The sequence below is a fragment of the Crassostrea angulata genome, chromosome 2 (genome assembly GCF_025612915.1).
Source record: "Crassostrea angulata isolate pt1a10 chromosome 2, ASM2561291v2, whole genome shotgun sequence".
Classification (NCBI taxonomy): domain Eukaryota; kingdom Metazoa; phylum Mollusca; class Bivalvia; order Ostreida; family Ostreidae; genus Magallana; species Magallana angulata.
This window is the reverse complement of record NC_069112.1, coordinates 68,335,648-68,347,953: the sequence shown is the minus strand read 5'-3', so window position 1 is coordinate 68,347,953 and position 12,306 is coordinate 68,335,648. Positions and strand designations below refer to the sequence as shown.

The 12,306-nt window shown below is 32.8% G+C and overlaps 1 protein-coding gene and 1 pseudogene across 1 annotated transcript; one reads left to right on the top strand and one right to left on the bottom strand.

Moving 5' to 3' along the window:
* LOC128174777 (uncharacterized) overlaps nucleotides 1-12,306 on the bottom strand; it is a 149,962-nt pseudogene that overhangs the window by 19,491 nt on the left and 118,165 nt on the right.
* On the top strand, nucleotides 215-10,254 carry LOC128173561 (uncharacterized). Its single transcript, XM_052839264.1, has 4 exons — nucleotides 215-290; nucleotides 8,041-8,476; nucleotides 8,611-8,826; nucleotides 9,002-10,254. Exons 2-4 carry the CDS (start codon nucleotides 8,330-8,332, stop codon nucleotides 9,269-9,271), a joined length of 633 nt encoding a protein of 210 aa, XP_052695224.1. The 5' UTR covers nucleotides 215-290; nucleotides 8,041-8,329; the 3' UTR covers nucleotides 9,272-10,254.

Here is a 12,306-nt window from a genome sequence, read left to right as displayed (position 1 = left end):
GTATTACATCCTTATAAATATTGCGCGTAGAAAAGTAGTTCAAAGTACATCGTAGTGTTTTTGTTGAATTTACATGTCTATATTTGTTTTCAGATATCTCAAACAGTTATTGCTATAAATATTGATAATCAGGTGTAAAATATCTTTGCATCTTACATTTCCTATAAAATGAAAATAATGCGTAAGAATATATCCTGACATTCGACATTTTCACAAAGAAGAAGACAGCCCAGAGGTCAGAAAACAACAACATAAACAAAGCCACGTGGAGAAAGAGAAGCGAATCAGAGGTGAATAATTTGTTTTCTTTTGAATATATATATATATAGGTATGTATTTTTTATTATCCTCGTCTGATAGTCATGTAGAGTAGGATTCAGACTACTGATGTTTTTTTACTATCAATCGGCCATATTGGATTTTTTTCTCTGAATAGATTTCTTGTCTATTTTGATAAAGCCTAGTATATGTAAAGAGATCGACGTGTGGACAGACCAGCTATTATAAAAGATTCGATTTGTTTATTCATGATTTTATATTTTCGTTGTTGTTGATAGTCATTAGTTGATCATCATCTAGGGCGTACAAGCTTACCCACGCTATCTGTCGACCATATTGGTATCGGGTTCGTTCGCCATAGTATAATCTGTAATTTGTTTTGGAAACTTCATTAACTTTTCATTTGACGTGTATATCATTAATTTCAAATAACTAAATCATAAAAATTTATTGAAAAAAATTATTGGTGCTAAAATGTTTTGTAATTGATTATTAAAATTAAGACTATCTTGATTCTTGAGAAGAAAATCAGAACTTTTTGAACAATTGTTCAATATATATATATGTTGGTAAACTTGAGATTTTGAGAACAATATGAGAACTTATTGAGAAAATTGACATCAACTTATCAATTTGAAAACAAAATGAGAAACTTTCATTGAGACAAACTTGAGAATTTGAGAACAAAATGAGAAACTTCATAGAGAAAAATTAGATCATTTTGAGACTTCCTTTGAGTACAAACTGGCACTAACTTCAGAATATAGGTACAGAATGAGAAACTTGCTGACATTATCATAATTTGAGAACAATATGAGCAACTTACTTCAAGCAAAATGTGAATTGGAACGAATATGAATGAAGATTTATGAGCATTTAAAGAACTGAATACATATATTGATTGAAATTAGATCTTCAGAAGGTTATCATTTGAACAAAAACAAGATTTTTGTGTACAGACAGTACATATACAATAGCATTTGGATTTGATAAAGTTGTGTGAGAGTTAGATTGAGAATCCAAGTAGAAGAGACACTACTTTATGTATTTCATGCATAACACATCTCTAGTGCGACAATTTGACAATCAAATTTATTAATACATGTATGCACTTTCATTGTATTGAACGTAAAATACTAACTGAAAGAAGCTGTTTTAATTGATACTCGTAGACTTCAAAAGTTTAGTTGATTTAGAATTTCAAAGTAGAAATACATATATTATGAGCTACAATGAGTGTCCAAAAAAATATGTTTAATTATAGTTTCAAGCCAGAGTATTTAGATAACTTGATATTTCAGTGATTAAAATATGGCCGAACAACAAAATTTAAGTGTGAAAAGACAACAACTAACTGTACAAGCAGATCATTCTCAATGTGCGGAAATCTTCCCAATCAGTTCAAGGGGAAAACAATGTGTGACAAACAGTTTTATGTTTCTATTATTTTGTCATTTTTACGAAAACGCATCTTTCACAAAACATGATCTACATTCAGTTTTGGAGACTGGAGATGTTTTGTATCATTTAATCATTAAATCAAACTCATTTTTATTAGCTTCTGAACTACCAAATCACATTGAATTTAGAAATAAATATATTTCATCATTTGTCAGACAGACTTATTTTGGCAACATGGCACAAACTGTGGGAGAAGAGGTTGGTTTTTCATTAGAAAACAGTTTGAATATGTCATTTGCAAAATATGATGCTTGTATTCTGATTTTTCATTCAGCAGCAATAGCTTTGAAACAAAGAGGTGACAGATTTTTTGTGTTTGATGCTCATAATAGAGGAAATGATGGGCTTTGCAACCCTGATGGAAAGTGTACTATGACAATACACAACTGTTTTCAAGCTCTTTGCAATTTTCTACGACATCTGTGTATGTCTTTGTCTTGCATTAGTTTGGATAATGTGCAGTATGAAATCAATGCCTTCTGTTTTAAGACTCTTTCCAACAAACCAAGAAAACCTGTAACACGCATTTGCAGTGAAAGTGACTTGTCATTAGGAAAAAATAGAACACAGTCGAGGAAACGATGTTGGTCAGAACATAATGAGAATAGAAATCCTAAATGTCAAGATCATTCATTAAGAAAAAAAGGGAAAACTGAAAAAATGGATAATGACGTTTGGAATAAGAGAGGAACCCAAAATGTTGTTATTGAAAACTATGTTGATAGTTTAAATTTACCAGAAGTTGGGGAAATAAGTAGCAATTCAGATTGCCAGATTGAAAATGATGTTTCAAGTTGTTCTAATGTGACCCCTTTAAGGGAAGGACTTGAACAAACTGAGGAAATTGCAGTAATGAATTTTAAACAATTAGTAAAGGAAGGTCCATTATTTGTTTGCTCTTGCTGTACACAAACTTGGTTTAGGGATGGTGTTTCTAAGGCTCAGTTTCTGTATACATTAGATATAGCACACAAATGTTTGCAAGGTATCAAAAGTGCAAAAGATACAGAATGGATTTGTCATACTTGTAAGAAGTACTTAAAACTTGGTAAAATACCAGCTTTAGCAGTTGTGAATGGATTAGAATTTCCCCCGAAACCTCCGGAATTAAATATTACTGAAATGGAAGAGCGTCTCATTAGTCCAAGAATTCCATTTATGCAGTTGATGGAAAAACCAAGAGGAGGACAAAAGAGTTTACGTGGGAATGTTGTTAATGTTCCTTCAGATGTCAACACTACTGTCAAATCTTTACCACGGACATTAGCTGAAACTGAAACAATTCAAGTGAAATTAAAAAGAAAGTTGAGTTATAAGCACCATGTTTTGTATGAGGCTATACGACCAAACAGATGTATGAATGCACTCAAGTGGCTTTTAGAAAACAGTGAATTGTTTCGAAATGAAGGGATATCAATAAGAGAAAACTGGGACATTTTACAAGAACAGAGAGAGTTTTATGCTACTGAGCAAAAATCAGGTGAAAATGCTACGAGTTGTGAGAACACATCTTATACAAATGAATTGGAAAATGAGACCAGTTCTTTGCAAGATGAAGATGATGTTGATGAATGGACAGAAGATCCAAATTTTGAAAGTAGACTTACTGGAAATACAGACACGTTGCTGCATCCTGCAGATGTAAGATCATTAAATAAGACAATGTCATTTGCACCAGGTGAAAACCAAACACCTCTTGGGTTGTATCAAGATCCAGATGCAGAATATTTAGCATTTCCAACTATATACTGTGGTCAGAGAAGAATGTCTAACAAAAATCGTACGGTGCCAGTTACTTACAGTTCAATTTGCAAATGGGAGTTAAGATCCCAAGATCGCCGAGCAGCATGTTCAATGCCAAACCTTTTTTTTCAAGTTAAAAAAATTACAGATAAAGCAAATTCAGGACAAAGTGACACTTGCAATGCGAAAGTGCAAAAGCGAAGGCAAAAAAATAACAGCTGGTCATGTTTTGAATCCTACTTCGTTTGATAACATTGTTAAATTAAATGAAGGGTATAGAGTCTTGAGAACATTAAGAGGATCACCAGCATATTGGGAAAGTGCAAAAAGAGATGTTTTTGCAATGATAAGACAGCTTGGTATTCCAACATGGTTTTGTTCTCTCTCAGCTGCAGAAACAAAATGGAAAAATTTGATTCAGATAATGAGCAAAAGTTTGAACAATGCAGAACTAACTGAGTCAGATGTTGATGAATTGACTTGGATCGAGAAATGTGAACTCATTAAAAGAGATCCAGTAACTTGTTCGAGATATTTTAGCCATAGGTTTCAGATATTTATGTCCAAAATTTTGAAAGGTGATTGCAGTCCTTTAGGAAAAATTGTTGACCATTTCTTTCGTATTGAGTTTCAGCAAAGGGGATCTCCACACATCCATTTGCTTCTTTGGATAGAAAATGCACCTGTGTATGGAAAGTCAACTAATGAAGAGATTCAAAACTTTATTGATGAGCATTCCACTTGTTTCAAAAATGAAAATATTGCGGAACTTGTCAATTATCAAACACACAGGCATGCTAGAACATGCAAGAAAGCAGGAAAGAATATTTGTCGTTTTAATTTTCCTTTGCCTCCAATGCCAGAAACCATCATTTTAGAACCATTGGAGGAGGACAAATTTGAACAGCATGCAGATGTACAGCAAAATTACAAGAAAATATGTGAACTGCTCAATGATTCTAAATTGTGCAATGCAATGAGTTTTGATGAATTTTTGACAATGATAAATTTGACAAAGGAAGATTACATTTTGGCAATACGGTCTTCTTTAAAGTCTCCGAAGGTATTTTTGCGTCGCAGCATTGCAGAAATAAGACTAAACCCATACAATCAGATATTGTTGAGGTCATGGGAAGCTAACATAGATGTGCAGTTCATTCTTGATGCATATGCTTGTGCAGCATATATTGTGTCGTATATTTCGAAGTCCCAGAGAGGAATGTCTAATTTACTTCATGATGCTTGTGAACAGGCAAGGAAGGGAAATTTATCTTTAAAGCAGCAAATAAGACAAATTGGAAACAAATTCCTCACACATGTAGAAATATGTGTTCAAGAGGCAGCATATTTGCTTTTGCAAATGCCATTACGATCAAGTAGTAGAAATGTTGTGTTTATAAATACATGTGATCCAGAAAATCGCACATTTTTATTGAAGTCTTTTGAAGTTCTTCAAGATATGCCAGAAAATTCAACAAATATTGAGTCAGACAACTGGATAAAACGTTATAAAAGAAGGCCAGGTGGTCTGCAGAACTATTGCTTAGCTGATTTTGTGTCAAAATTTGATGTTGTGCCACCTCCTAAAGACAAAAAAACAGAACAATATTGAAGAGTTGTTACCAGAGGATGAATATGAGGAAATGAATGAAGACAATAGTGATATGTCAATTAGTGATGAAGACAATTCAAACAGTCAAAAAGAATACCATATGAAAGATGGTTCTATTTTGAAACTAAGGAAAACTCAAAAAGTTATCAGATATGTTCGATACAACAAGGAACAAGATTCAGAAAACTATTTCCGAGAACAACTCATGTTGTTTTATCCATGGAGAAATGAAGAAAATGATCTAATTGGAAATCATACCTCTTTTGAATCACATTTTAATCAGCAACAGGAAAAAATAAAGAAAAACAAATTGCCTTATGAAGCAGACAGGGGTATAGTTGACGTTGTTGAAAACAATATGAATGATTTATTGCGTAATGTTGATCATATTGTTGCTGCAGAAGTACAACATAATGAAGAAATTGACTTTCAAGAAGATGAAAACTTGTGCTTAGATCATGGTTGTTTTAACCCAAAATTTGCACAAATGGAGTATGACTTAGGTTTTGATTTAGGCATAGCCAGAAAACAAGTGGAGACTGATGATATATCAGTAAACATGCTGAGTGATAAGGAATATAAACTCCTTGCAAGAAGTTTAAATCAAAATCAGAAAATATTTTTTTACCACATACTTCATAAGATTAAAACAAATGATCTACCAATCCATTGCTTCTTAACAGGTGGTGCTGGTGTGGGAAAAAGTTTGTTAACAACCTGCCTATTTCAGGCAATTGTTCGTTATTATGCCAAACGTGTAGCAGAGAAATGTGATGAGGTTAAGGCGGTGTTATGTGCACCAACAGGTAAAGCTGCATACAACATAGGAGGGCAAACTATACATTCTCTTTTCTGCATTCCAGCAAACCAAAATTTGAAGTACAAACCTCTTGATGTACAGCAACTTGACAATATGAGAGTAAAGTTTCGCAGCTTGAAAATTGTCTTTATTGATGAAGTTTCGATGGTAGGAAATAAAATGTTCAATTACATTAATTTAAGGCTGCAAGAGATTTTTGCAAAAGGTGTTCCATTTGGAGGTATTAGCATCATAGCTATTGGTGATTTATTCCAGCTTAAACCTGTATTTGATGGCTGGATATTTGAAAATCTCACTGACGGTTATGGACCATTAGCAACAAATTTATGGACTGATTTGTTTCGAGTCTTTGAATTAACAGAAATTATGAGGCAAAAAGAAGATAAAAACTTTGCTGAATTACTAAATAGACTAAGAGAAGGAAAGCACAATGACAATGATATAAACGTGCTGAGAACGAGAATCTGCACAGAAGAAATCCAAAATTTAAATTCAATTCCACACTTGTTTACCACCAATGTCAAGGTGAATTTTCATAATAGTCAAGCATATGATAAAGCAGATTCAAATGACAAATGTATTGTGACGGCACTTGATGCTGTTACTGGAGATGTGTCCTCTGAAATAAAAAATGCAATACTCCTTCAAGTATCTGATGATCCATCTAAAACCATGAGACTATTTAAAAAATTGCAATTGGTGACCGATTTACCTGCTGAGGTTTGCATCAATATCAATGTCCAAGATGGGTTAACAAATGGAAGTCCATGCATAGTGAAGAAATTAGATTACAGAGTAATAGGTTCAAACAGGTGCAGTATTGTATGGGTATTATTTGATGACCCAGTAATAGGATTTTCTGCACGACAAAAATACTGTAATCTGTATTCTGAAGATATCTCTAAAGATTGGACACCCATTCTTGAAGTGACTAAAAAGTTCACAGTCGGGAGACACAAATCCTGTCATGTCACAAGAAGACAGTTTCCACTGCGACTAGCATGTGCAAAAACAATACATAAAGCACAGGGTTCTACATTAAATAATGTTGTGCTAGATTTAGGAAAAAGGAAATTAGATCACATTCATTATGTCAGTCTAAGTAGAGTTCGAAAACTGCAAGATTTGCACATTTTGTCTCTAAATGAAGAAAAAATAGGAGTTTCAGGAAATGTTGTTTGTGAAATGGAACGTATGAGAAATCATGCAGCATTGTGGACCTGCCTACCTATTCTTGAAAACATAACCTCAGATTTGAAAATTATATATCACAACAGCAGGTCGTTGCATTTGCACATAAGTGACTTATTGTCGGAAAAAAACATTCTGTCAGGCGATATTGTAGCTGTTACAGAAAGCAGATTAAAAGCAAGTGACTACAGTGAAAATTATTTGTTACCAGGTTTTCATATTTATCGTTTTGATGAAGAAGAATCCTCTCATACAATGCGGCCATTTTATGGTTCAGTTTTTTACTCCAAATATCCACTGATCATTGTGTCAAAAGCAGTTTTAAATGGCATTCAAACAGTAAAGGCAACACTTATGAAAAACAGTGACCTTGTTCAAATTATTTTCATATATTGTCCCCCAAAGTTTGCCACCATCACCAATATTTGTTGTTTTCTGGTTTCAGTCTTGAACTTATTAGATACTAGTCAACCTTTTCTTATTATGGGTGATACAAACATAGATTATTTTACCCAAAGAGATCTCTCTTCAAACTTGAAACATTTAAATATCAGACAAATAATGCATAGTTCTACAACTGACTATGGAAGTTGTTTAGATCATGTATATACCAACTTAAATAGTTCTGCTGAAATTTCATGTGCTACTCTGGAATCATATTATTCAGACCATAAACCCATTGTTGTGTATTTGCCATTTTAAAAACTTATTATATTACGCGTTACTGCATTTCAGCTAAAAAAAACACATAATAATTAAAACAATATCACCTCTTACAAATATGCATAATGAGTTCAAAAAATAAAACAATAATAATCAATTGTCTGCAATATTAAAATACTCAACATTGTAAATCTATTACCATCGTACAAGACCATTATATTAAGGATCTATAGACATTCTTCAAGACTCTTAATTTATTTCTGTATTTCAGATGCTGCACAAAACTTTGGCAGTGTTGCAAAAAAATGAAGTCAGGAAATCCCCTTCCATATCCCAATGCTTTGGTTAAAGCAACAGCCATCAAACCTGGCCACCTTTACCAATGCAAATGGAGAAAAGGTTTTATCTTGAACTTTAGTGTTGCTGATGGAACTGAGGCCATGCTTGTCACTCTTAGTGATGAAGCAAAAATGCCAACTATCAAAGACGGAAGGACCCTACAAATAAGAAATTTCATTGTGTAAGGAAGTCGACTTGTACTGTCCAAACAATCAAAAATTATGGCAAGGCCAGCTGTACAAGTGCCAGAATCTTTAAAGGAAAAAGCAGTTACCATAATCATGCCACCATCACCTACAAAAACCTTGAAGGATGCAATGTCATCGCCCGTTAGAGAAATCCTGACTGTTCAATGGCAAATTATTCGTGTACGTATCTCAACTTGATATTAAAGTTAAAAATCATCTAAAATTATAATTCATAATCAAATGAAATTAAAAACAATTGTACTTGTATTGAATTATACCCCTATAGTTTACTTTTCAATTGATTTTCTTTGCAGGATGAAGCAATCAAAACAGTGAAAGTTGCCCAGAAGGACACTAAGATTAGAGCATTGACCTTAGAAGAGAATGGACAGACAATGGAACTAACTCTTTGGAGAGAACTGAGTGAACAAGACTTGAAGATAGGGCAATACATTGAAGTTACTCATTGTCTTGTATCTGAATGGCTCAGAAAGAAGAGTCTCAACTCCACAAGAAACACCACCATCAAGGTAACAATAGCTTGATACATTCAACTGCATTTACATGTATTCAAAATCCAAGCATAGTACTAGTTTATTGTAAATTTACACAAGATTGGAAAAAAAATAATGTACTTTAATCATGCCAAAAAATATCAGCTATGCATATTATGTATAATAACGAATGAATACTTCATTGTTTCAGGCTGTACAACCTAAAGATATGGTTGTAACCGGAAATGTCGAAGCTCTGTCAATGACGGACACCCACTGTGAAATGTGTGTCAAGGAAGATGACATATATAAAGACTTTATTGTGGATCTGGACATGGTTCGTGCCCAAGTTCAAAGATATGTGGAAGAAGCCGGAACATTCAACTTACAACAGCTAAAAAATATGATTGCTGACAAACTTCTCTTCCCTGTGAAGCTTGTCATCAACGGCACAACAGTCATTTCCTTTGAATTGTTATAAACACTTGCCAACATTCCTACATTCGAACCATATCAAAATAAATACTTTTTGTAAGAACTGTTAAATTACTATAAAAAAAAGTCAGTATGATTATTGATTAGCTATCATGACATCTCTTCAAATTGACATTTGCAAACAGGTTTATTAAATTTGTAATATTTCACTTACCTTATTTTTACCTTTTCTGTAACACCATAACTGTATATAGATCTAGTTTAATTTCTGGTTGTAAATATTTAATGAGCAAATGCAAACAGCAACTGTTTACAGAAATACCGGTACATGCTTTTCTAACTTTGCATGCACACAGTCGTTATACAAGTTACAAAATGTAATTAATTTTGTTAACTTTGATAGTTAGTCTACTTTTATTGTTTTTGTGTCTAAAAACCATATGACCCTTTCATCCAATCTTCATTTGGGATATACAGATTGATTTCTGTTAATTATGTTGGTTTTTACTTTACTTTTCCCATTTTAGTAATATTCTTACTTGATGCATATTGTTACTTTTAGTTGTATTTTTGTTGTTTTCATCTTCATAACCATATAACTCAATTTTTCAGTCTATAAGAGACATTCACATATGGTTATTTCTTTGACATAGATATATAGTGTGTTTATATATAGAACATGTTTGTTTATACTTTACTTTTTTGTTTCTGATACTACTCTTACTTGATGCATATTCCAGTAGTTTAGTTATAGTTTACATACACAGCACAAAATCTAAGCAATAATTATCTTGCTGAAAGTGAAATGTATTGCAACTTGATCACGAAATACGCTACAGACTATAATCTCTGCATGCCATTTTACAATTCATCCATTTCTTTCTTTGAAATGTGTACATGTTCTAAATATGAAAAGAACATACTGCCAAATAATTTGTACCAAATTTTCATTGCCATTGTCAATATACCAGTTGACATTCAGTTCATCTTAGAAAAACTAATTCTCCCAATCCACTCTAATAACATAACCAAAATAAAAAACCTTTGTATAAATCATTATATTCTTAACTATTCTTTATATATATCTCATAATACATACACTTCTATTATTTTGTTTATCTCTATTTTCCAAACTGATATACTCTCAAATATACAAGATTCTGTATTGTTATTTAAAAGTTCTTCCTCTTTTATCAAACATAGCTATGTGTTCAATAAACATTTGCCTCTTGATTTCATTTTGTTGTTTTACCATACCTAAAGAAATCGGACAACAGTAGCATCTTGATAAACCAACCCAACTTTTCACGCCACCGTCTTTCAGTACTTTCAGTACTTTGATTCTCTTGGAGATTATGTATTACAAACCATTATGGGTTTTTTTTTTGGTTGCATTTGATTGAATGAAATCTTAATGCATTAGCATGATTTCAAGGGACCTCCTAATAAGATAAGAATTTATTAGTTCAAATTTTTATTTCTGTCATATTCTTGCGTAAATAATTGATATAATGTCATTTCATGAAATTTCTACCACATTTTACATGGAAAATGTAACACGCAAAGTCGTTTTATTTGACACGGCACATAGAAATTCAAATATATCATTTATATACAATTTAATGACATTCAGGTCTTTAATATTTTAGGTCTTTAGTATGTCCCGCATACCGATCCTGATGCATTGTTTTGAAAAGAATGAAGAACTCCGAAATTTTCCGAATAGATTATAGTCTCGATAAAAACGCGCCAAATACGACAATTTACTAAGTATGACCTATACTTTTCATTTACGAGTAAAAGAAAAAAAATATGTGACATTTTCTAAAAGGCATAAACATATTTCTACATGCAAATTTACTTTTAATTTATAAAAATAAGCATAGTATTAATTCTATTAAAAAGAACTATCCCGCAGAAACGCAGTAACAATATTTAAATGTGTATCAAATAACGGACCGCCTTCCGGCGGCCCGTAACAAGCTGAGGCACAAGTAAACGCCAGATGGCGTTTTATTGGGGGGGGGGGGAAGCAATATGCGTCATCGATTATTCAGTTCTACGTACGAAAGCGCAAAAGCCTCGGATTAGCCGATAATTTTGTTAAGTATATCACAGATGCATACTAATTTCTAAGGTTGCATGATGAGAATAATTTGGGCCAAGATGATGGACAACATAGGACTACTCGTATATACCCAAACAGAAAAATTAGCCTACGGGATCATAGCAATAACCTGTGTGTAAATCATGGTTTTGAGATGATTTCGGTATAGGAAAATTTCACATGCAAATGAGTTGATGGATCATGATTCTTGTATGATCCATTAATTCTTAAAACAGGTATTAAATTCATGAATTTTGTATGTTCTGTTAAAGCTTATAACAGCTTATTCAAAAAGCATGGTTTTACAATGATTTGGTACAGCAAACTTTCAAATAATAGTTCATGATTTTCTGTTGTAGCTATAAACCATTATCCAAATTTTTATTATTTTTTTTTTTCATTTTTCTTCATTTTATTATTATCCTCATGATCAGTCTTCGTTTCTATTTTTTTCTTGTGTTTCTTCTTTTTCTCTTGAGCCTGTTCCACCCCCCCTCCCCCCCCCCCTCTCCGATTTTTTTTTATCTGTCCTGATGAAATATTGGGCCTTCTGCTTTACTGCCACAGTTTTTTTGAGTGGTTGAAATATTTTTTTGTCATTAAAAAAAATGGTCATGTTAACAAAAATGATCACAGGATGAATGATCATCTTTAAGTTCTCCTTAAAGATAGCTTAAAGATGCTTAAAGGTAGCTTAAAGACGATGTTTAAGCCACCTTTAAGCTACCTTTAAGCTATATGTGTTGCTTAAAGATGGCTTAAAGAAAGCGTAAAGATGGCTTTAAGGCAGCTTAAAGACTATTTTTAAGCCACCTTTGATCAAACCTGACTTAAAGGGAACTTCAAGAGAGTTTAAAGACAACTTAAAGGGAGCGTAAATGCCACTTAAAGATGCTTAAAGGTAGCTTAAAGATGGCTTAAAGGTGACTTAAAGAAGTTTGGACATAAAGGACCTATAAGCTCAGCTTAAAGGT